Here is a 25882-nt window from a genome sequence, read left to right on the forward strand (position 1 = left end):
CCAAATAAGGTGCTGGTGCCAGTGACACCATTTGTAGAACTTAGTGGCACCAGAGCGACTGCTCTCAAATGTTAGTCTGGAGCCTGGGTGGTTCTAATTAAGTGATAAAAAGTTGTTGCAAACATTTTACAAAATGCACATACTCATCATGCACCAATAAAATGTGCAAGGCTTTACATTTTACTACCAAATTATACATAATATCTCAGCAAAAGATTAACCTTTAAAGTGCCAAATGGCACACCCTTGGCAACAATTTTAGTGGCAATTTAGTTTTTTGGAGTTCAGTGGATTATATGCTCAGTATTTCTAAGTCAATGATTACCCAGCCTCTTACTCAAATTCCACTAGGCATTAGCCTTCGGAAATATTTGTCAATGAAATGACGCTAAGAACTGTGCTGTAGAGTCTTTTAGAGTATGGTCTCCTCTCTCCTCCACTTTATAGCTTCCAGTGTGGCACTTAGCTCAGCCTCCTTGGCAGTGTGACGTTCGTTCATTACCGCAATTTGCTTCTCCAGTCGCCACAGCTGCTCCTGGTGCTTTTTCCGAGAACTTCTGTAAGTGCTTGAGACTTTACTGTTGAAAAAAATGTTTGTGATTGATCCTAGCATTCGCATATATGTGTGGTTGACATTTAGCTGTACACAGATAATGTTAACGCTAACTTGACACAGATCACCCTACTCTGAGTGGGATTCAAACCAGCGTCAACTGGTGTGTGAGTCGTGGATGCTAACAAGAATGCTACTGTGCCTCTTGAGACCAGGAGAGTGAGGGTTTACTATCACAGCTTTTACCGGTTAGCCTCCGTTACACTGACACTCAACCCCATAAACTCCACTCCCATCTGGGTCACGGCACCAATGAAACTTGTCGTTCTTACCCCATTCCAAACGAGATTCAAATCTGCATCGACTGGCATGGGAATTGTATGCACTAACAAGGACACTGAAGTCCGCAGCCACTAGCATCAGTTGCTAGTGTGCTTCTTGCAGGATAGTTGTTAGCGAAGGGCTTGGAACTGTCAGAGAGTTTTAACGGATAGCTTTTTCCAGGTCAGCTCCTGGAGGGCTACCTTCCTGCAGACTTCAGTTCCAACCCTGCTCCAACACACCTGATATCTGGTTCAGGTGTGTTTGACTGGGGTTGGAGCTGAAATCTGCAGGACGGTAGCTCTCCAGTAACAGGGTCTGAGACCCCTGCTCTAGGTATATTAAACCTTCTTGTTATAAACTGGGTGATCATGTGACTATATCAATTGCTGCGTATACAATTGTGAGTTCAGATACTCTAGTTATTATGCTAATGATAGTATTGTGATGTAAAGTTCATGTGGTTTTGGGTTACTTGTAGTAGCGGGAGAGACGTGCATTCTCCTCTCTGTTGACCCTTCTCTGAGTGGTGCTGTCTGTGACCGCTGAGTCCAGCGACTCACGTAAAGCCGCCACTCTCTTCTTCAGTGATTGCTCCCTGCAACAGGAAGTAGAGCATCCACAGGTTAAGTAATGTGTCTTTTTTCATGAACTGTATGGGTTTGTATGTGTTTTGATGTTTTTTCCCACCTTTGCAATGCTGCTTGCAGTTCTCTTAGGATTGAGTGATTGCGAGGACCAGGAATTTCCCCTTCAACTTCTATATTTGCCAGATTTTCAGCAATTCTCTACAATCGAGACCAGGTATGTCACTTTTCAGTGCTTTTCAAGTGTTTTTATTTTATTTGATTGAATTTCTAAGAGATGAAGCATCTGGTAGTTTAACACATGAAGTGGTAGTTAACAAACCAGTTCATATATATTCACCTAGGCCCTGTTTACACCTGGTATTAAGATGCATTTTGGTCGATCGGATCACAAGTGGATGACGCTAAATACAGGTGTAAACAGGGTCTAAAACATCTTGAGCTTGTCCACTCTCGACCACTTCCAGAGGTAGTCGAAAACGCATTCGACCGGATTGCTTTCGCAGTGTAGACGCTCATGTGGTCGAATGTGCCACAAAAGACCGTCTACTCTCCGCCTACTGACCTAATGCATAAACATTATGGGAAGCGCGCTAGCCAGACGGGATTTAAACTGACCCAAGTCTGGTTTGAAGATGAAAAACTTACCAAGCACAATGTTCTCGCACCATTCCTGATTTCTAACACACACTTCGCCGTTGGTCTCACGGCTGTCAGAGCAGAAACGAAAGCTGCTGCTCTCTGTTTACATTCTCTGTTTTTCCGTCATCTTCAGGCCCGTTCAAATTTAAATTGGGTGAGATTATTTTGTCCATTAGATCGAAAGATAAGAAAAAACACACACATTTACCCGCCCATAGACCCTGCCTCCCTTTGAAGAAATCAGGACAGAAGTGGTTGAAAGTGGACAAAAGAGACGGATTAAAACACCAGGTGTAAACGGGTTTGAGTCTCCCTCGTCTACTTGACATCCGATCGACCAAAACACATCTTAATACCAGGTGTAAACAGGGCCTTAGATCAGCTGGACTAACCTTCTATTGACAAATTAACTCTACAGATTCCTAATTGCAAGAACAATTGTAATTGTGGCAGAGGGGCTGAAGTATTAAAGTGACCCTATTAAGCTATGTTAAAGGTTCCTAATTTTGTTTTGGAAGTCACCTACAATAGGTTTATATGCATTCAAGGTCATGCCATGGTATATTATTATCTCTCATAATATACATTGCAGCTTATTATTACGTCTATTACCATATCTACATTTCAGCTCTGGAGGCTTCAGCGCTTGATTTAAAGTGATACAAACATTGGCATTGCTTTTTAGGTCCTCATCCTTTTGAAGTGCATGCAAAGTGGATTTGCAGCGGTAAAAACAGCGGTTTCTCGACATGTCAACATCACAACCCAAACTCTTCTAATTTCAGCTACAACTACAGTGTTTGAGGGCAGATCAAAGTAGACATTGTTGACGGGCAGCCAATGAAGACCATAGGCTGGCATAATGAGAATTTGTTACATTGTTATGTACGTATGTAACAGTAAGTGAGACTGGAATTCCTGATGACTCGTTTCAACGGTTCAGAATCGATTCTTTCTTTTAGGAGACAATACGTTTATTTGTCTTGCACTTTGATCTTTAAAACTCTTTTACATGCGCAAACAGCTATATTACAAACTGCGTAAAAGGTCATATTCGAAAAGCATAATAGGGGCACTTTAAACTTGAACTTTTGCATTTTGAGACCATGCAAACATAAACCAGTGGTGTCCTGCACCTGGGGGTCACCTTCCAGCAGAATTTAGCCCTAGCCCTAATTAAACACACCTGGACATGCTAATCGAGGCCTTCAGGATCACTAGAAACTTGAAGCTAAACTCTGCAGGAAAGTGGCCCTCCAGGAGCAGGATTGAACACCACTGTCCTAAACAGTCAGAGGTGAAGATTGTGCAGGCTAATAAAGAAAAATAAGCTTTTAGGTCATTCATATTATTTCTCATATGAGGTCAAAGCACCTGCTGGGTGGCTCTCCTCTCCCCAAGCTCATCTCGCAGACTGTCCAGGATCAGAGCACCAGCAGAATCTTGGGCACTCTGGACCATCAGCGCCAGGTCCAAACACCGTCTCTCTTTTTCCAGAAGCCGAAGATTCCCACGCATCTCTGACATCTCCTCCTAAAATTAAATCAAGTTACGAGAAACTTTCAATTTCAACTGTAAAGTAAATATGATAAAACTGCATTGCATCATAATCATCATAATGCTGCAATGCTGTTACTCATAACATATATATAAAGTATATTAAAGGTGCAATGTGTAAAAATTTGGAGTATCTATTAACAGAAATGCAATATGACATCCATAACTATGTTTTCAGTGGTGTATAAAGAACTTACTTAATAAACCGTAATGTTTTTATTACCTAAGAATGAGACATTTATATCTACATAACCACGGGCACCCCCTTCTATGAAGGTCGACATATTGTGACGTCATGTTTCTACCGTAGCCGACAGCGAACACACAGCGCTACAGAGCGCGTTTCGTCACTACCTTGAAAGAGAAGCAGCAGAAAGCTAGAAGCTAGCCATAAACACCGTGAGTAGTGACTTTTCCCTTGTCAGTGGTGTAAAATATGTAGTTGGACTGTTTCATGTAACTTAGTTCTTCTCCCTCGCTGTGTTATGGCTTTGCTATGTGGGGATAAATGAGCTGGTTATGTTCGTGAGACAGCTGATTAGTACTCTTGTCATTGACCGTAAAACAGTTACAGGAATCACCAACCCGTCGATCGCGGTCGACAAGTTGATCTTGGAAGCATTTTAGTCGATCGCGAAGAGTTTTCAAAATCAGAGAAAAAAAGCCTATTGTGTGTAGTAGATGGTGTCTAGGGGATGCGGAGGCGCGTGCGCTGTTACAATCATGTCATTTTTGTCGCGCACCTTTGGGCTCATGCGGGCTCGAGTTTAAACAAGGCTTTACGCTTTAACCAGCTCAGCCACAGTAACAGCTCATATTAGCCAGCTAAACTTTTACAACCCTGTTAGAAAAAATATATAGTTGCATAGTTTCATGTGGTTCTTCTATGTGGGGAGAAATGAGCTGATTACTATTATTATATTATATATTAAGACCCTTGATCCTCACCTGACTATGGCTTTGTAAACTTTATCCATGATGTGGTTTATAATGGACTGTGGTACAATGTTACACACTCTTGGCTTACTCTGGCTATTCTCTGCTGTCTCAGACGACGATATGTTTGTCCCGTTTTAGCCACCGTAGCTTCTTCGAAAGGGAGGGGTGAGCAGTGGGCTGAGCCCTTAGTGCAACTCGCAACCGAACCGCTAGATGTCGCTAAAAATCACACACTGCACCTTTAATTATAAAACTTGTTCTGAAAAAAGGAAGTAGGGGTGAACTTTTCAAAATTGCCCACCCTGACTGTCACCAGCTCATACAGTAGAACCGCTTTCTCTTCTTTGGTGTTTTTGGAAAGTGAACTGGTGCGACCTCTGACCCCTGCAAGCGTGCCAGTGTCTGGACTGATCTTGCCCTCTCCTGCTTTGCCCCTCTGCTGCGGGATACACATTGCGGCCCTGTCCTGCTTCAGCCTGGCGATCCTCTGGAGAATTACACCAGCCTGGCCCTCAAACTCCTGCCCCGATAAGCTGGAGTGTACAAAAAAAGAGAGAGAGAGAGACAGAGGCTTTTCAGAACTAAGATGACGTCTGTTTCATTGTCAGACCAAAATAAGTGGATTGATTGAATTGGTTCGGGAAGGTAATTGCATTTTAAGCCCTTGTAATTAATCTAATTAGGATTGAAAATTAGACTAAAGCTTTGGTGAGATACTTACTCTCAGATTTGAGCTGCATGCCTATTTCCATTGAAAATAGTATGCAAAGGTGCACAAATGGATTACCAAGTTTATCAATGTAATTACACTATAGAAACAGAGGTATTTTAAAATACATTTTTTAATTTTTAAAATAAGCTTAAAGTCAAGTGTAAAAAAGCTATCACTGTGTCTTAATTCCCATGCCATCCATCATAAATAGTATTAAAAATTAGAATTAGAGTGTCCCAAATCGTAGTATGTTGAAATGAGTATTCCAAAGATAGTCTACTTTTTTCCGGTTAGAAATTCGAAGTTCAGATCCGTGCACACTCTAACGGCTAATATTGCCCACAACCCATCGCGTGTTGGACGAGGATTCGATTAAAACTACAAACATGAATAAAAAGTGTTAAACTACAAACATGGCGGATGTGCGAGTCTGACGGTTTCATAGAGAGGTTTAAATAGAGGGGTTTGAGTGATTGATTATCAGTATCTAACCTGATTAAAAGATATGTATTCAATGTTATCCACATTATATTTCATCGGCTACAGCATTATGAACTTTTGTAATGATACATTTGGTCATTACCTTTTAAATGCATTATTATGCAAATTGTAAACACATTCAGTTCTCCATGAAAGAGCCACGACTGACAGATCAACGTGCTACAACATGTCTCTCTGAAACGCCCACACAGAGGTCAGAGCCGAACCAAGATGCTTGCTATTGGTCAGCACTGCAAATTGGTGTGTCAGTGATCACCAAAGCATTTTTTGTGGAGGAATATGTCTCTTTACCATCTCAAGTCCTTCCAGTGAAATTTTTTGTTTTGCTGATTCCCATTGCATTTCGCATATGTCGAGCAACAGTAAATATGATGCAACAACCTGTTTGTTCTATTCTCAGCAGTGCCCTCTAGTGGACTGGAGGATGGCTCGCCTTTGTCCGAGTTCACGTCTGTTAACTTTGAGAGGTCAGACTGCGGTGTGCTCATTTGTTCTGTAAGAAAAACAACACTGTATTTGTACGTGTGTGGTTGTACATTAATGTGTTTATGTGTCACATGAGCTGTAATTCAAAGGGTGTGCAGCACCCGCGTTCTGTTGTCTTCTGGCTTCGCACAGGGATAGTAGGTCACTGTAAGCCTCCTCACACTCCTCACTGTCAATCAAAAAGCCATTATCAGCATACCATTCACACACACACAGTGCCAATCTTAGGGGCCAAAGGTCAAGGTTTACAATATCAAAAAGAGTCAAGAAAACAGTTTCAGGATCAGTTTTAGAAGCAATCGTGATATGCCAAAGGGACTAAGCCCTGATCCTGGATCAGTGGCAGTTTTCGGCTCATGCAGTGGGAGACAGAGGTGAAGACAGCAGCACACCAGTATGCCAGAGCCATGTGTAGAGCCGAGCTGTCTGCCTCCTGTCGGCTAAGACTCATGCTCAGCTGCTCTGATTCTCCTTTCCTCCTGACCAGTGCGCCATTCAGGCGCTCATTCCGAGCTTTCAGTCGCTCCAGACACCTGCTCAAACAAAGCACACCTGTCAGAAGAGATTCAACAGTTCCAGCCTTTCAAACTTATACAAAGATTACGGCTTACTAAGGCCTCACTATTTGACCAACACCCTAACTCAAAGTATTAAGCTGGTATGCGGCAAGAAAGAAAAATTCACCCTATCTGTTATCCATGCATTTTTTTTTTACCGTAATTCTTCATTTAAATGTCATTTCATTAAATGGACTGCAAGCTCGCATTCAGCAAGGGGAGTGTATTGAGTTCATTCAACAGATTATTTTTAGTCTTTTTCTATAATCCGTACATCACAATGCATGTCTCTACTTCCATTTCAACACTACATTAAACACAAATATATATGGTGCGAATATGAATGACACCTCAAATTATTTATCTTGTTCTGAAGAGGTGTGTAAATTCTTTGAATTTTTTTTTTGGCTGGGCAGACAAGGCAAGAAAATCCTATAGTCTAACAGTAAAGGTGGGCTACAATCCCTATGTAGTGACCAGAATAACAAAGCCTTGGGGGTGGACTCTTTTAACTTTTGACAGTGAGAAATGACCCTATAGCAACCATCAAGAACAGCCTAGCAACCGCATAGCCCAGTAGCACCTCAATGCAGTACATGAGATCCACGGGGAGGAGTCGGATCAAGATCCAAGGGGTGGAGATGGGTAGGATTAGGGGTGGGTTTAGGGATTAGGGGTGGGTTTAGGGATCAGGGGGCGGAGATGGGTAGGTTTAGGTATATGTAAGGTGGGAGGTGTTGGATCTGGATCCGACTCCTCCCCGTGGATTTCATGTTCTGCAGTGAGGACCATCTCGCATAGCCACTCAGAACACCTGACCAACCAGTCAGCAACCATCTAAAATGCCCTGTTTTGCACCCTTATGTATTGATTTATTTTTGAGATTGTTTTATTAGACTAATGGCCAGCGATTATCTGGGAGAGAGAGGAGGGAATGGAATCAAGAGCTCAGTATTGATGAATAAAGCTATTAATCTCTCACCTCTGCAGCTTTTCGATCTCAGCCTGAAGCACAGAATCAACGGTGAAGGGAGATGAAGGGGAGTCCGGCCTGGAGCCAGGCAGTTTGCGGGACAGCAGAGGGGATCCAGGATATGGAGGAGAGGAAAAGCAAGGGCTCGAAGTTCGACTAGAGGACAGTGATGGACTAACAGGAGGAGAACGACTCACTCCGTACAGCCACTTCCTCTTCAGGTCCACTAACTGCCAAAAGATGAGTTCAGCGAGAGTGAAAGTTAGAAAATTACAACACAATGACTGAATTAAAAATACCTAATGAACATTATTTCATCAAATGTCTTACTTGAAGACTTTTTAACTTATTAGTAAGTGTATTAATAGTTTGAGGTTATATACATTCATTGTTAATATAATTTAACATAATGTTTCAGTGGCTTATGAACTTTTAATATCGAAATATATTTTAATATAATTATATATGCAATCATATTCTAATATACTTTTAAAATATTCACTATATTGCTCTAAAATGTCAAAATTGCGAATATCCCAATCAACCTTTTCCATCAGCCACTTTTTCTCGTCCTCAAGACCAATCAGCAAACTTTCAGCTCCTAGAAGCTCTTCCTGGTGGCTCTTCAAGGAGGTGTTGAGGTCTTGGTTGTGTTTGTACAGTGTGAGAACATCCCGCTGATACTGACGTCTCTCATCAGGGGGAAGAGCAGAGGGGTATGAGATCCCCAAATCGCTCTCCATCTCCTCCAGCACCTGGATCAGATTACAGAGATCAGAGCCTGAGGAAGTTCAGACGCAGTCGAGTACACACATGCAACAGCGAGAGGCTGGATGAGCACCTGTGTGGCCTTCACCCAGCTCTCCCGGCCTGCAGAGACATGGTGTGCTTGAACTCTCTCCGAATTCTGCGTTTGCAGCCTGAGCATCTTCCTCCCATGACCGCTAGAGATCTCGAGAGCAGAGAGAACCTTCTGCAGCTCGTTCCAAAGATCACTGCTGCCCCCTGCGGGAAAATTCTTTTTATGTACATTTCCAAGTTTTTTATTGCTATATTCAAATTATTCAGACAGTTGTTAAATTAACTACAAAAAATACTAAAAATGTAAAGAAAAGAAAATGTGGAAAACATCACTAATAATGTTGAATTGTATTATTATTAATAACATTAATATTCTCGATTTATAATTATTGATTATTTTTGATTATTTAATTATTAAAAAAATAAACATTTTATTTTTTACTTTATTCTTTAGATAGTTATCATTATTATGTAATTTTAGAATGTATAAAAATATAATATTACAATTATATAAATTAATAATATGAATACAATAACGTTATGATTTTCTTTTTCTTTTTGATTAGTGTTATTTTCTTTCGGTGAGTTTTTTTGTAAGAACGAATATGGATGGAGTTGGGAGGAAAAATGTAGCAAATAATGTTGAATGACGTTCGAAATGTATGTAATAACTTTTATTATTAATTATAATTCATTATAATAATACACCTTTAGATGTTTGCACTCCATTACAAACACAATTCCTAGATTTAGCAGTATTCGTTTTTCTCCCAAATCCATCCATTTCATTCTTACAAGAAAATCTAAAGAAAATGTTGCAAAACATCACTAATTATCCTAGAATTTTTTATGATCATTATTTTTATTCAAATTATTATAATTAAAACAGCAAAAGTATGTATTATGTATGTATATTATTACTTTTTAGTTGTTTGCACTCCATTATGAACACAATTCATAAATGAATTCAGGTTTTTTTTTATCATAAATCATAAAAATTCTCATGAGTCTTGATTTAGAGAAACATACTTGCATGCGTATAGGAAATGTTCAAGTTTAATAAGTAGTTTTGCATTTGGAAACTAAAGTCTGGCGGGACCAATAGTCCAGTAAATAGCAGGCTGTCCGTTCTGACGCAGCATTTACTGTGATGGACGATGAGGCATTGCATAAACAGAACGTGCCTTCCGAGATGTTCTTGGTCTTGGTCTCCACAGATGCTGTGCCAGCGTCCGCCGCTGTGAGGCTGTAGGCCGGAGATCTCAAGCCCTGCTGCGGGACGCCCCCACTGACACACACGTGACCCTCAGGCGGTTTCATCTCTCTGAGAACACAGACCCTTTCACATACTGTTCACGTGAGAGCAAAACTACATCGTTCGCAATTGTCTGAGACGGGTATTACCGTGGTATTTGGAGGGAGTCCATCTTCCTGTTGAGCTCAGAGATGATCTGCAGTAAAGTGCTCACCTCGGTCTCACACTGCGCCAGCTCAGAGTCCGCTGACTCCAGACTGTCCGATCTCTGCTGGAACGTGTCACTTGTGTGAAATAATGTGCAAAACCAGTCTTTACTTACTTCAGATACAGAATTGAGCCAAGTTGGGTTAGGTGGGATGACACTGTCAACTGGCCTAAAATAAGTATTTAAACACTTTCATTCAATATAATCCAAGTAGCATCTGCAAACAAAGGATGCTAGAGCTCAGAACTAAATTCAATGACATTTAAAGTGACACAGGAGCAGTTCAAAACATTCACTCTGATTGTTCCACTAACATGACAACCAGGAAGAGTCCGTTTCATTTGGAGCATATCTATATTGTTCTATAATGTAGATTTTTTTTCTTTGTACATCAAAACAAACTCATGAAGATGCCTATAAAACAATATGGGTGTTGATGTTTTCTGCACTCTTTTGTTCTGAGGGGAGGAGGAGGAAACAGGCACATCCTGTAACCGCACTTCCTACAGCCGCATTGTGGAGCTTACTGTGAAAAAGTAGCTCTCAAACTGTTGTTCTCAGTATTCAGATATAAATATCATTTAACTATATGGTTTCAGGACCTCTTTTGCTGTAGATGTTTCTGCCAATGAATTGAGTTTGGTTTGAAACTGGTGACTATTCTAAATTCCCTTGCAGCACTATACTATAAATGACATTTCATGATTTAAACCGTTATTAAAATTTGATCGTTACTAAAAAAAAATACAGTTTTTTACAAGGTTGCATTAACATGTGATTAAAAACTAAAACTATTTTTCTGCTTTTTGGATCAGTCTGAGAGTACATCGCATCACCGTCCCAGAAACTCACCTGTGTCATTTGTCTGATCTTGGTTCAGGTCCTGTCCTGAATGAACGAGTGATCCAGTGCTGTCTCTGTGTCTCATGTAAAGCTTGTGAAGCGTGTGAGCTTCAGCATATCCTGATCAAACACTCTTCTTCTCCACTTTACTGGGCTAAACCTGCTCTCTGCTCCACACATCTCTTCTCTTCATTGTCGTCTCCACCCACTGTCTTTTTAGATCTTTTCCTGTTTGGTTTATTTTTGACTCTCTTTCTCTATAGAAGATTATTTGATAAATCTTATTGTTTATAAATAAAGTATTTAGAAATCCTCTCATTTAAATGATCACTACAGTGTTGTATTGATTACTACAGTAGCCTACAGTGCTACTATTTGGTAACATGGTTTTAAGGAAAATGGAAGACTAAAATATTCTGTATGCTAAGCCTACAGGAGAAGCTGTAATTTATATCAATTAAATTATTCAGGATAAACCCTCACAGTTCAGGGATTATTATCCAAACAGTGAATCTGAAGCTTTTTTTAAAAAAAGAGTAGCATATTCTTCAACTGTCTATCACCTGTTTTTAAGATTTGTAAGTTAATAAATATAGTTGTTTTGTAATTCAGACATTCAGTTTAGAACCAAACTGACCTTTGAGGTACGTGGTCAAGAGGTGGTCAAACTTTACAATAAGGTTTCATTATGTGTTAACATTAGTTAATGCATTAGCCTAACTTAAAAAAACAAACAATTCATTTTTACAGCATTAATAATGTTAGGCTATTAAGGGTTCACAGACTGAGCATTATACAACTTTTGATCTTAAAAATGTAGTATTAAATGCTACATTAATTCAGATTAATTAATGCTGTAGAAGTAGGCTTATTAGTTAATGTTAACTGATGCAGAGTAAGTAAAACTAATGTTCACAAATACAATTGTTGTTTATTATGAAGTGTTATCAGTAGCCTATGCGTACCTTATTCTTCTCTGTTTATTGTTTTCTCTGACTTGATTTCTATTTAGTTTAGCTTTTGTTGTTGGACTGCTGGTGATAGTAGGCTGATGGAGAAAAAGAGTCGTAGCAGCACAATCACAGTCACATTTTTATCCAGCCGTCCAATCACAGTGGAGAAGGGGCGAAACAAATACCACACCGACCAATCAATCTTCACATTCTGCTTGAGCAACGAAACGACACCAACAACACATCTCTTCATCCAAAATTAATGCCAGAGCAAGTACGTTACATTGTGTAGACATTTTTATGTTCAGAAACAAACTATTTGCGAAATAAGATATTCCATATCATAGCACATAATAGTGTCTCAACTAAAAAAAAAAAACGCTACGGAGAGAAGGCGTTTTCTTTTCAGATGCTGGGCTGGCAACGCTCCTCCAGTCCGCTAGAGGCGCCAAAGAACAGAAACACTCTTCACCACTCGCCTCTGAAAGTCACCGACACAGAAGAGAACGAGGAAGTGTTGAAGAATAATTTTGTGATCTCTTTTTCTCTACTAAACTCATATTTTCATCTGTTGTATGTTCGGTAAGTTATTGTTTTACGTTATTTCGCTATTCTACTTCTGCTGCCTGTTAACGTTACATGTCTCTTATGTTTATTAAATGACCGTTTCTGCTTTATTCAAACAAATATTTAAAAACGTACCTTTAAAAAGCTAATTTAGGTTTAGATTTTAAGTTAAGTCATAATAGAATACTAATTTAATACTAATGACTGTGTTTTTTATTGAAATCATCTGAGAACTGTTTGCTTTTACTTAACCCTTATTCTTTGAAATCTAAAAAAACAAACAAATTCTGTATATTATACAGTATTTTAGTATATGTTTGGTTTATGTACATGTGTGTATATATATATATATATATATATATATATATATATATATATATATATATATAATTATTATTTATTTATTTTTTACTGTTGTTTACTGTCTATGGGATGGTGTCAGGTTGCGATGGAAACCCCTGAGCCCGGACAGGCAGATGGAGAGGAGCGTATGATGGACCTGAGACCCAGGACCCGGTCCAATCCGGAGGGTGCGGAGGACCGACGCAGCAGCACTGGAAGTCTGAACAACAGCAGCCTGGCCTCCCCCCCGCAGCCTGCCGTGGGCAGCCGTGTAGAGGGAGAGGGAGAGGCGGCCAGCTCTGATAGCCCACCGATATCTGCCACCACCATCCCAGCCGCTGCCGCTGCCACTGCCACTGCCCCTGCCCCTGTAGCGGCAGCAGGAATCAGCACAGTCAGCATGCCTACGCTGGCTTCTGCAGTGAAGGAAAGACCTAAACCCCCTCAGCCATCCATGGCCCCCCAGATCCCCCCATCAGCAGAGTTACACCTGCGGGCACCACGGGTCAACTGCCCCGAGAAAGTCGTACGTGTGGCAATAAACACAACTTCACAATATTTGGTGCATCTGAAAACACTTTTGTCATTCAATTATATCTTTCTAACAGATCATCTGTTTGGACCTTTCAGAGGAGATGTCTCTACAAAAACTGGAGTCCTTCAATGGGTAATTTCATATTTAGTTTTTTTAATTTATTGTTATTATTCAATTTTTTTCCTTGATATATACTACCGTTCAAAAGTTTTAGATCAGTAAGATTTTTTCATGTTTTCAAAAGCAGTCTCTTCTGCTCACCAAGGCTGCATTTATTTGATCCAAAATACAGTAAAAACTGTAATATTGTGAAATTTAAAATAACTGTTTTCGATTTGATTATATTTGAAAATGCAACTTATTCATGTGTCTTCAGTGTCACATGATCCTTTAGAAATCATTCTAATGCTGATTTGCTGCTCAACAAACATTTATTATTATTCAAGAAATCATTCAGTGTTGAATTTTTTTTTCAGGATTCTTTGATGAACAGAAAGTTAAAAAGAACAGCATTTCTCTGAAATAGAAAGCTTTTGTAACATTATACACTACCGTTCAGAAGTTAGGGGTCAGTGAGAAAGAAATGAAGAAATAAATCAATTAAAATATGGATTAAATTGATCAAAAGTTACATTAAAGACATTTATAATGTTACAAAAGATTTCTATTTCAGATAAATGCTTTCCTTCTGAACTTTCTGTTCATCAAAGAATCCTGGAAAAAAAATTCAACATTGATAATAATAATAATATTGCTTGAGCAGCAAATGAGCATATTAGAATGATTTCTGAAGGATCATGTGACACTGAAGACTGGAGTAATGATGCTGAAAATTCAGATTTGATCACAGGAATAAATTACATTTTAAAAAAATATTTCACAATATGACTGTTTTTGCTGTATTTTGGATCAAATAAATGCAGCCTTGGTGAGCAGAAGAGACTTCTTTTAAAAACATAGAAAATCTTATCGATCGAAAACTTTTGAACGGTCGTGTATTCTAATTGAAATGACAAATATATCTTTCTATAAATGTTTTGCATTAAATGTAAATGATTTGCATTTCCAGATCTAAGACAAACGCCTTAAATATTTCTCAGAAAATGATTGAGATGTTTGTGAGAACCAAGCACAAGATTGACAAAAGGCATGAGTTTGCTCTGGTGGTGGTGAACGATGATGCCATGTGGGTGAGTGGACAAAACCACAGCTTCAACTACACAAAATCAAACGTTTCTGCCATTGAATTAAACGGTCTTTGGGTAGTTGACAAATGGGTCCGTGCTAAACAAATTCTGGGTCTGTTAATTTAATCAGAAATATTTAATTTTCATTAAAAGAATGAAATTCTTTCAAATCACTTCTTTATTTCATACAAAATGCTTTGTCATTTTAGTATTAATTATATAATATTATTGTATTTATTATATACAGAAGCGTATTGCATTCACTTGAGGAAAAAAAAATCTACTCTGTTTTTCTGAATTAACGAGTTAATTATCTCAGAATTACGAGATAATTTTTCGTTAAGAACAAATTAATGACTCATTAATTCATAAAAACAGAGTGAAAAAAATGTTTTTCAAGAAAAATGTGTAAGGGGTGTACAGTCAAAGACCCAGAACCAGATATGAAGAATGAAGACCCGGAGTCAGAATTATAAAAAATTAAAGAAAAGTTTTACTGAAGATAGTTTGCATTTTCATCAGCAGAAGTCAGCTTCAAGACTCACACAGGAGTTCGTAGGCCGCCCCCCCTTACAGTTACAAAGATCACAGCAGTTATACCATTTCCAAGGTCTAAGCTACGTCATTGCTTACAGGTTGAATGATTCTCATTGGCTAAGAAACATTAAAGCCTAAACAATTTAACACATGTGAGGAGATAGGGGTGCCTATCGCCATTAGTAAAGATAGTTGTCGTCCACTCATTGGATTTAGGTCTGTGGTGGCCTCGCAGGTTAGAGAAGGGCGCCGGGGTGTCTGATCCGACCGTCCAGAACCTACATAGAATGTCATACGCACACACACACAAATAACAGACACTAGCAAATAACAGCTCCCATCAAGGCTGAAGAGAGTCTGAGCTCCTTATTATCAGTTAAGTATACCAAAACATACTGCTAAAACATTCACTCGTTTGGGAGAAAAACAGATCACTGGTATTTACTCCCAAGGAAGGAAATATACTGGAAAGAATACATTTTAATACAACAATTAAAGTTTGATAGTAACGCTCAATATAGCTTGACCATATGTCCAACGAAGGATCATATGTGTCCACGCTGCCTTTAGGACCCTCTAACCTTTCTACTGATCCCAGAGAAAGAGACAAACGGCCTTGTGGGTTACGTGGCCTTCGTGTCCTGCGTGTACTACGTGCAATCTCAAAGTAAGATTGGAAGGCACCTAAAAGAAACTGGTTACTTGCATCCATGCATTTAAGAAAATATAATTTCACAGGCACAAGAATATAAAAATTATTATGTGATAATGAATATATTTGATTATTGATTTTTATAAAGGAAGTATATAACCATTCAAAATGACATGATTATATATGTATTTGAAGAGGCAAGGGATTTTGACCAACCCTTCAAATGTATCTCATAATTCTGAGATAATTAACTCGTTAATTCAGAAAAACAGAGCAAAAACTTTTTTTCCATGAAAAATTATCTCGTAATTCTGAGATAATTAACTCGTTAATTCAGAAAAACAAGAGTAGATTTTTTTCTTCAAGTGAATGCAATATACGCTTCCGTAATTATATAGCTTTTAATTTTACATATTTTTTCAGTTTCTATTTTAGTTTATTCATTTTGTTATGTGCTTTTGTCATTTGTATTAGTTTTTATATTTCTATATAGATTTAGTACATTTTCATTTCAGTTTTAATATTGTACTTCAACTTTTTATTTATCTATTTATTTGAATTTGTCTATTTCTCCATTTCATCTAATATTTCCATTTTATATTAGTTTTAGGTAAAAAATAACAACAGTTATTGACATTTTTCTTTCACACAGTTATCAGGCTTCACCTCTGACCCGCGAGAGCTGTGCAGCTGTCTGTACGACCTGGACACCAACGTCTGCGAGTCCTTCAGTATCCTTATTTTTACAGTCAGGCGCATTTTGATGTGCTTTTGGAATCGAGTCGGTCCAGAATCCAGATAAACATTGAAAACAGTGAGAATGAATCATGATCATAATAATCATTTCTTTAACTGTTACCTGTAGATCTGGAAGATTTCCTCAATGTCATGTAAGTAGTTTTTGTCTTCTGTTTTTGATCGTTTGACTTACATGATTTTAATCTGTTGAATTTCTTTCTCTTGTAGTTTGCAGAAAATCGAACTTCCTCAGATGGAGAACATCCAGACCATCCCGCCTCCTTTTGTAGTTCGGACCCTCCTCATCTTCAGCCGGCCTTCTGGCATGCTTCAGTTCAATCCTCCTGATGCTGTCAAAGTAAGTCTGTGTCACCCATGTTACTGTACAATCATGGGGCAATGACAAGAACATCTGGATCTATTTATTTAAAAAATCATTTAAAAAAGCAATTCACACTTCACACCAATTTATTTTAAAGATACTTGTTTTCGTATTTCTGGATTCAAATAAATTTGTATATTTTTGGGCGGCATAAAAATCCAAAAATATCAGGGTTGGTACATTTGATTCGATATCAGAAAAAGGCCTTAGCAAAAGGATGATTCTTGAAACCTAATCGTTAAGTTATATTGTATAACTATATTATATGGCTTCTTGTATTTAGTTATATTATTTTTAGGGGCAAAAAAAAAGTGTCCAAATTTTAGAGATGCATGAAGCACTGCTCATACAGAAGTCACTTCCAAACCAAGCAGCTTTCTGTTGGTCAGCACAGTGAATCCCGTTGAACTCATTGCGAAATTGGTGCAGGGAAATCTTTCAGTGCTCTGTAATATTCCAGATCATTTGGATTTCATGCTCAAACTGCAAAATTACACACTAAAAATTTAAAAAAGCCTAATTCTTACAACTTTAATCTAAATTATTCATCATCAAAAGAGCAGTCCTGTATGTCTCTAATATGTTCTCTTTCCAGAAAATGCTGCAGTCTCCATATTTCTTCTTTGATGTTGTGTATCTTCATAATGGAACTGAAGAACCGACTGAGGACGCGAGCTGGAAGGTTTGAGCTTCCTGTGATTCCCTTCCACCAACTCAAGTTATTATTTGCCTGTTTGTTTACATTTTGATTTTTATTGGAGGTACTGAACCTTTGTGGCTGTATTTTCAGGACGTGTACACCACCTTCAGTGAGTTGGACTCTAAGGGCATGTGCTATCAGTTTGAGGTGTCACTGTGTGGTCCCGCTATTGAGCTGCACAACTGTATGGCCAAACTGCTGTGCCACCCGCTGCAGAGACCCTTCCAGAGCCACGCGTCCTACAGTCTGCTGGAGGAGGACGACACGCAGGAGAATGAAGCCACAGTGTGAGCTTTTACTCAATATACCCCTGCAAATCTAGAGACTGACGAACTCCAAAATGAAGGAGTGACTGTGAATAACTGCATATATATGGCCCTGTCCACTATTTCTGTTCTGGGAATGTCTCTTTTATTACTTTTGAAAACATCAGTGACTTAATTTAATAAAGCAGCCGTAACCACACAAGCTCAAGAGCCTATTGTGAAACAGTCAAGGCTAACCAGCTTATTTTGAGAATATCAACTGTAAATGTTCTGGTTTCTGAAGTGAAATTTATTTAACATCCATTTGTTCTGTGGTGGAGATTCCCGGATGAGTTCATGTGGTGGGTTATAAGGGTTTGGTGAGGCATCTAATAAATACTGTTTGCTTGCTCCTGTCAAATAAATTAAATGTAAATGCTCTAGAGAGGTTCCTTATACTATACAGTCCACAAAAACATGGTTGATGGGAAACAGTACATTGTTGACCATTTTTTTTGTAAAAGACAATGGAATAAGTCATTTGAACTGCATTTTACTTTTTGAAAGAAATCTATATTTAGTGGGAACTAATAGTTGACGAGGCTTGATGCTATCCATCATAATTTGATTAGATAGCGAAAAGCATTCTAGGATATTATCAGTTAATTTTATTAACTGAATCCCTCATAAACATTATTTTGTATTGATGTACTGTATGCTACACTTAATTGTTTATTATGTGCTGTACTAACCGTATATCCTGGCAATAAAGTTCTGAAAAGAGCCAGTGAATTTTACATTTTAAGTTACAGAACGTCAGCGACATGCATTTAAAAGTAGGGGCAATTTTGTTTTGTTGTTCTGAAGATTGTAATATCCACTATAGATACTTTGAAAACATTTAATAAAGGATTAAATAAATTAAAGCAGCAATACAATTGCGTGACCACAAGAGGTCGAAAGAGTACAGCCGGACAACAGAAAACTGACTTCATAATAAATATTGAATTACTTTGATTTACCTTTGGGATTAATAATTGGAATTGTTTGTGGTTTCTTTAGAAAAAGCTTTGTTTTGATTCTTTGACCACACAAATTTTGCATCCTGCTATTGAGCAGCACTAAGGCGCACACTACTGCACAGATAATAGTCGGAAGAGTGTTCAGGTCACTTTTTTTTCTGTGTTATTGTGTTAATAATCATTGACCTCTTTCACTTTGCAACCTCCTAAATTCTGAGAAGTATTTTGTTCCAAGCTGTAAACAAAGATGGAGGAAAACCTCAATCAAGATGCTGAATTCTTAGAAAGGGTCTATATATTTTTTTATGGCTATAGAAATTATGCCATAGAAGAATGTTTTATCATTTTAATCATTTAAGAAACCTTTTGTCCACTATTAAGAATCTTTCGGGGAATGGGAAAGTTTCCATGGATGTTAAAGGTTCTTCATGGAACTGTAGATGGCAATAAAGAACCTTTATTTATTTATTTATTTATTTAAGTGTACCCACGAATACTCCTAAATGTGCATTATTCCTTTTTCTTGTTCACCTAATATTTACTCCCCCTGGTGTTGTTCCAAACCTGAATGGCACACACTATAATCCTCAACTTTTCTTTGACCGAATTTTACATTTTGGGTGAAATTATTTTTTAAATGAAACTCAATATTTGATAGCACCAAACAAATTCTTGGCGTAATGAATAGATCTTGAGCCCTCGCTCTGATATCCTTTTATAATCTCCACAGCTCATCTGTGTGTTTTTTTTTTTTCAAATGTTATCAGTGTTCGTCTGTCTTTTGCAGATTCAGCTTCCTGTTTTTGTCTTAAAGCTCACCTGCAATCTGTAAGGGATTTTGTGAGAACTTTTAGTCAGTTTTAGTCACCCTCTGTAAATGACTTTCCGTTGAGGATGGATTGGCAAAGAGACAATGGCCTGCAGGAAAACCCCTGACTTACTTTATGTTCCCTCTTCACACTCTCCCAGACACGGCTGTCAGCTGCGAGCGTCATCACTAGCCCGGGATCAAACGTGCTGCCGCCTCCTCCTGGGCTTCTGGGAGAGTTTGTTATTCATTCCTGCGAGGAGGATGACGGGTCACCATTGTTGTCCCTCCGACTCCACCGATAGTCTCTGCGGCTCTGCAGGAAACCATTTCGGATGGGTTGTTTTGATCATGTGTGTTTATGTATCTGATCTGATCCAGGAAGAGATGGAAGGACCTGCTTTTGTCCTTTGGAGGAATATTGTTTTTCTTGGCCAAAGTGGGCGATTCCAAAATGACACTTGATATAAAATTCATTAACTCATTATGAAATACTGAGAAATAACAAAATGGACGCCAAGAACATCTAATCCCAAATCCCACAGTGAAATTATGAAATAAGTGTTATAGATAAGTCTGATGGTGGTCTGCATTGCTTGTCAGGGTTGGGTGTGATTTATGAGGGGAAGTAAGGGAGGAGCTGTGGTTCGTTTCTCTCTGGAGATCTCCGTAGGTTCAGCGTGAAGTACCGATAACCTCTGGAGCTTTCCTGTGGAGGCCCGGAAAGAGTCACGGCGCGGGAAGTGTCTCTGCGTTTATAAACACAGCTAACGCCCCTTGTCCTGCTAGAAGTGTTTACATGTCTTAGCCCACGAGTGTGACAGCACTGCAGGGTATTTTGGTAACCTTTTAACCATTGCTTTTTCGTAACAAACCACTAGAATCCCAGTCGTCAGAAGGTTCATCTCTTTCCCACCACTGGACCGCAGAAATGTACAACAACAGCTACTCCCGGGCCACATTCGGGCTGGAGGCGAAACAAATCCACAAGGCGAAGGGGAAAAGCTGCGGCTACTACATGAGGATCGTGTTCTTCTTCTCGTCTCTGATCCAGTCTCTCATCATCGCCAGTCTGGTGCTCTTCCTTGTGTACGGCCAGCCGGAGAAGACCGCCGATGAGAAGAGAGTAGAAGAGCTGGAGCAGGCCTTTAACAAGCTCTCCGCAGACAACAACAAACTCCGAAAAGAGAAAGCTGACCTCGCCGGTGCCCTCAAAGCGAAGACTGGAGAGAAGGATGCGGCAGACAAAGAGATAGCAAAGCTGAAAAATGACTTGAACACGACAAGTTTCAATAGCAAAAACTTGCAGAAGGCACTTGTAAGTCCTTTATTTGCTTGTATCTGAACTTTCGAGTCGAATTTCAAATAACACCCAAAACTGAAAATCCTCATGTCGTTCCAAAGCTGCATGACTTGACAAAAGTTGACAAAAAAATGTTTTGAAGAATGTTTCCAATGTTTATAGTTAGTTAGTGTTACATTGGATTCGATTGACTTTCAATGAATGGACCAAAAAATAGACATTCTTCAATATGATTTCATTTATGTTCCACAGAAGAAAGAAAGTCATACAGGTTTGGAACGATATGAGTGTGAGTAAATGAGGAGTGCAGTTCCATTTTTTGTGTGAACTATCCCTTTAATTCCAAGATACTATGAGGTTAATCTTCTGTTATTACCTTTAAATTAATTAATTTCACCTGCCCTTTCACACCCTTGGTATATTAATCTTGTAATCCTAACCCTAACAATCATTACAAGTTTGATTTTGATTGGTTGTTTTACAGTCTCTTTGTGAGATCAATAAAATGAAGCTTTCAAGCACTCGAAATACTCCACTCCCATGTCCACCAATCAACAACAATCTGAATGGTGAGTGCAATAAATAACTGATCAATGAATAATCAAATTCATAAATGGACTGTCCTGTAGACGTGCCTCTCTTTTCTCTTGCCAGGTGAAGTAAAAACTCTGAATACCCTTCTGGATCAGCAGAAAGTTATGTATGGTATCCTTAAGAGCAACTTCAGCCAGACAGTGGAGTACCTCAAAGCTGACTTGGACAACGCAGTGAAGGATAAAAACCAACATCATACTCAGGTGATACAACTGAGACAGGAAAACGTGAATTTGAAATCCCAGCTTGATGTTTACACCAAGAAATGCAAAGAAGACTTTGCAGAGTCCCTCATAGGCATCCAAACGGTCACAAGTGCCTTCCTAACCAAAATCGACAACTTCTTCACCAACTCGGTCACGTTTCACCTCACCTGCCAGAAACAGGAAGAACAGATGGACAGGATTCGCTCCAACTGCTCTAGCCTTTCTCGACAGGTGGAGGACAAGTTCCAGAGCTACCTGAACACTGTGGGAGCGAAGGTCTCGAGCATTCAAAAACAGAGCAGCTTGTTGGAAGTACAGAATGCGGAGCTGACTTCAGAACTGGACAAGTGTAAAACAGGTCGAGAGAAAGAGTCTGCAGAGAGCAGCAAAAAACTGCAAGACGCCCAACAGACATATGACAGACAATTGGAGCAGCTTCTCAGGGAGCAAAACAGACTGAGGGATGAAAAGAAACTGGTAGACACCCAGCTCTCTGTGAAAGACGCCACCCTCATATCTCTGCAAAGTGGCTGCGTACAACAGGTAGGAGTTATGTTGGGATGAATACCGATGCCTAAAACATCTAGAAAATTGTGATCATGTTTGAATGTTGTAGAGTGTACAATGATTAACTCAATCTTCACTGCTTCTGCAGCCCAAACTTGCTGGTCTTCAACCCCCGGGAAAGGCTGGCTTGCTCCCACCTGGTAGGAGCAATTAACCACTAAAGGTAAGTGGTCTTCATCCATCATGGGCAGAGTTCTATTAGAAAGTCAGAATTCACTTGGCCCCTACCCACTCTGAAGGGTGACCGATCCTGCTCCTGGAGGAACCAACCTGCCAAAACACTCTAGAGTTAGAGCCCTCCAGGAGCAGGATAGGGCACCCCTGCACTACCCAAAGACATACGTCACGGTCACTTTATTTTTAATCGGAATGTTACCAATGACAGATCTTAGCTCTAAGACCCCTGCCTTTAAGTGTCTAGTGATCCTGAAGACCTTGTTTAGCCGGTTCAGGTCTATTTAATTGTGGCTGGAGCAAAACCCTACTGGAAAATGGCCACCCAGGAGCAGGACAGGACACCTCTGAGCTACTGAGATGGTTGTGGCAAATACAACGTGTATTAAATACAGCCTTGTAAAAATGCCACACTGCCTCTATGTGAGGCAATTTGTTGAAGCAGCATGAAAATGTTCAAATATAGGGAATATTTTCGTCCAATAGTCTCTTAAAGTGATGATACACAGGGCAACTTTTTGAGCAATGTTGCTGGGCAATCTTGCCGAGCGATTGTTGCTTGGAGACTTTCTCATTGAAAATGGGCAATACATTTCTATCTGGATACTTTAGATCGGCCGTGGGCCCCGTGTCTCATCTGGTTGCCCGTTGACGGCAACATTGCCCATCAACATTGCTCAAAAAGTTGCCCGGTGTCTCATCACCTTAAGTGTACAGGGACACAATTTAGGATTTCTAAATAATAAAATTACCCCACAATTAACTGCAAACCCATCATGTGATGATATGACAAAATGATTTCCCTCAAGAAACATCATATGTATACTTGATTGCCTCCATTTTGCTTGGAACAACCTTTCCAAAATGCGTTTTAAAATTTGCCCAGGACCTCCAGAGCTCGTTGTTAACATTTAAAACAAAACATGCAGTACTTTGTGAAGTGCTATATTACAAGTCACATAGTTGCATATAGTCTGAAAGTATAAAATATTACGCTATATAAAAGATATATTAAAAACCCTTTCAGGTTTAGATTTTGAAGAACTAGTGTTGATGACTTATTTCGTTTTCCCTTTTTTCCGTAGGTTGGGTGTGGAGAAAGGAATGATCTGAATCTCAAGGCCGGACTCTGAGTTTTTGAGTGTGGGGGTTTCCTGATTTTTAGCCTGTGATGTCTTTTGTAAATAATGTTGTCACCTTGGATCACTGTAAATGTACATGCACTCGAATGTTTAGTTCACTGTATAGTTGTATTTAAGCGTTACGGGCTGTGAACTTACATGACATGAAGTACTTTAGGGGTTTGATTTAGTTGTTTAGAGTAGTGCAGACGTAAAAATGTGAATAAATACAAGTCTGCCTTTCCAACAATTGATATAAAGTTGTAAAAAAAAAAGCATTAGTTAATGTTAAAATTGAGAGAATCTGATCTTGTGAAAGCTCCACATGTGTTGTGATGTATATAATATTCTTTACACATTAAGAATTGTGTTTCAGCAATTACTTGTTTCAACCATTTGCAGGTTTCAACAACCTTTTACTGTTACTTGTTAATATATTGATCTGTTTTAATAAATAGACATGACATAAAAATCAACTCCTATTTCCATTTTCTTTTTAAACAAAGGAAATTATGACAATAAATTAAGAAATTATGCACTATTTCTAGCTCATTCATTAAATAAGCTGATACTAACATAGCTGCATATTCTTCTGCATTATATGTGTCATTATGAACCCTGTACAATATGTTAATTACTAATTGTGGCCAAAACCTGATACAACTTGAAAGGTTTAAACATGCAGTCGGAACATATAAACTGCATATTTAAAGATTAAATTTAATTTTTAGGTGTGGTGTGTTTTATATGAAGGGGAGGCAGCAAAAGATTAGTTACAAGAAATAATATATTTTTCGCTTTTCTATTTTTTCTGCATTCACAAATCATTATGACACCCTTCTAAAGGAATCTATACGTTCCAGGGCAGTTTTTGTATGAACATGGTGGCCAAAGTTTGGTGAGATTTATGGGTCCCTTTTAACCCCAGTAATCAGCAGAAACAACAGCACAACAGCGTCATGAATGAGAGGAAGGCAGAAGGTACAGCGTGCTGCGCACAGACCCTCGCACCCTGATGTCGTCAAACGGGTGAAGAGTTCAGCAAGCACACATAAATATTTAAATGAATGTCGGATTGACAGGAGAACAAAGGGCCGTGGGGACCATTTCTGAACACCTCCTTCCTACACAGCCGGTACAGTTGAACACAGAGAACGCTCAGCTGCATCAGAACGTCGCCAGAGTGTTTGAGCATAATGAAACCAGAACAACTAAGAATTCCCCCCGCCAAGGCTAGTGTGAAGTCATTCCTTTAAAGCGGGACACCGGGAGGAAATGTAATTGGTTTTTTTTTGGAGAAGCCGAGATTTGAAACTCTGCCTCCTAAAATAAATGACACATTTATCTGGTTACAGTGCGCTCTAATGTTGGCTGTTTGGACCAATCAGGTCATTCTATGAAACAGCTTTTCTGATTTGTTGGGGAGATTTGAAAACTAAAGGTTTTAATCATTTTATCAGTCAAATTGTTAGTTTTGTTTAAATATCTTTTATTTAGTACCGCCCTTCAGAAACTACATTAGATAATGGCATACTTCCAACAAGACGAAGAATTATTTACACTGATCACCCTGTTTAAAAGGCTCTTAGCGAAGTTCACAAACGTACTTTCAGGAGGAGCGAACCCATCTAATCTAAACCTTGCTCTGGCCTCAGCTGTTTTGGCATCCCTCCACCTCCCCAACTCCTCATCCAAGCATTAGGCGTCCCACTGGAGGGTTTATCTAAGCTGGAGCTGAAGCTGCTCCTTCGAGCCAAATAATACGCTTAACCTTTTTAGCTTAAAGATTATATGGGCAAACGAACACGTGAAATGTAGTGTGTGGCTAAATCAGCATCAGTGAATGCTTGCAACTTTTGTAATAATTGTGTATTACTGTCAAATATACAATGTTTTTTATTTGAATATATTTTAAAATGTAATTTATTCCTGTGATGCAAAGCTGAATTTTCAGCATCATTACTCCAGTCTTCCGTGTCACATGATCCTTCAGAAATCACTCTAATATGATGATTTGATGCTCAAGAAACATTTCTGATTATTATCAGTATTTATTAACAGTACTTATTGTTATTATTATATATGAAAACAGTTGGCTGGCTGAATATTTTTTAATGAAAACTATGATATATTCCTTTTAGGATTCTTTGGTGAATAAATGTTCATTTGAAATATGAAAATATTTTGAAACATTATAAATATTTGTACTATCACTTTGGCTCAATTTAATGCATCCTTGCTGAAAAAAAGTATTCATTTCTTTCAATAAAAAATCTTACTGTCACATTTATGTTCAGCCTAGTTTCTTTATCAT

General features: G+C 38.8%; 3 protein-coding genes and 1 long non-coding RNA gene across 5 annotated transcripts; 3 read left to right on the plus strand and 1 right to left on the minus strand.

The window, feature by feature from the left end:
* Positions 1–152: 152 nt before the first annotated feature.
* On the minus strand, positions 153–11017 carry ushbp1 (Usher syndrome 1C binding protein 1). Of its 2 annotated transcripts, XM_056266497.1 has the most exons (14): positions 10945–11017; positions 10034–10155; positions 9814–9953; positions 8670–8833; positions 8374–8583; positions 7838–8058; positions 6691–6831; positions 6400–6467; positions 6194–6305; positions 4901–5132; positions 3478–3636; positions 1565–1662; positions 1350–1472; positions 153–578 (listed from the first exon to the last, which is right to left on the minus strand). In XM_056266497.1, the coding sequence occupies exons 1-14, from the start codon at positions 10951–10953 to the stop codon at positions 413–415; spliced, it is 1965 nt and encodes a 654-aa protein (XP_056122472.1). In that variant the 5' UTR covers positions 10954–11017; the 3' UTR covers positions 153–412. The 2 variants fall into 2 exon arrangements, with proteins under 2 accessions (XP_056122472.1, XP_056122471.1); XM_056266496.1 differs by lacking the exons at positions 9814–9953; positions 10034–10155; positions 10945–11017 and having other exon boundaries at positions 6104–6305; positions 8374–8763.
* LOC130100868 (uncharacterized) lies at positions 5129–7971 on the plus strand. Its single transcript, XR_008808932.1, has 3 exons — positions 5129–5244; positions 6213–6307; positions 7846–7971. It is a non-coding gene; the product is annotated as an uncharacterized LOC130100868 (long non-coding RNA).
* Positions 11018–12429: 1412 nt separating the features above from the next.
* babam1 (BRISC and BRCA1 A complex member 1) lies at positions 12430–18156 on the plus strand. Its single transcript, XM_056266537.1, has 9 exons — positions 12430–12470; positions 12898–13323; positions 13406–13464; positions 14402–14522; positions 16361–16439; positions 16574–16598; positions 16675–16804; positions 17424–17510; positions 17619–18156. The coding sequence occupies exons 2-9, from the start codon at positions 12904–12906 to the stop codon at positions 17817–17819; spliced, it is 1122 nt and encodes a 373-aa protein (XP_056122512.1). The 5' UTR covers positions 12430–12470; positions 12898–12903; the 3' UTR covers positions 17820–18156.
* A 2026-nt stretch (positions 18157–20182) lies between these two features.
* On the plus strand, positions 20183–23720 carry plvapb (plasmalemma vesicle associated protein b). Its single transcript, XM_056266534.1, has 5 exons — positions 20183–20921; positions 21391–21475; positions 21561–22249; positions 22362–22436; positions 23533–23720. Exons 1-4 carry the CDS (start codon positions 20535–20537, stop codon positions 22425–22427), a joined length of 1227 nt encoding a protein of 408 aa, XP_056122509.1. The 5' UTR covers positions 20183–20534; the 3' UTR covers positions 22428–22436; positions 23533–23720.
* The last annotated feature ends 2162 nt before the right edge of the window (positions 23721–25882 follow it).

This window comes from Rhinichthys klamathensis, unplaced genomic scaffold (genome assembly GCF_029890125.1).
Source record: "Rhinichthys klamathensis goyatoka isolate OS25496 unplaced genomic scaffold, OSU_Roscu_1.1 h1tg000249l_1, whole genome shotgun sequence".
NCBI lineage: Eukaryota > Metazoa > Chordata > Actinopteri > Cypriniformes > Leuciscidae > Rhinichthys > Rhinichthys klamathensis.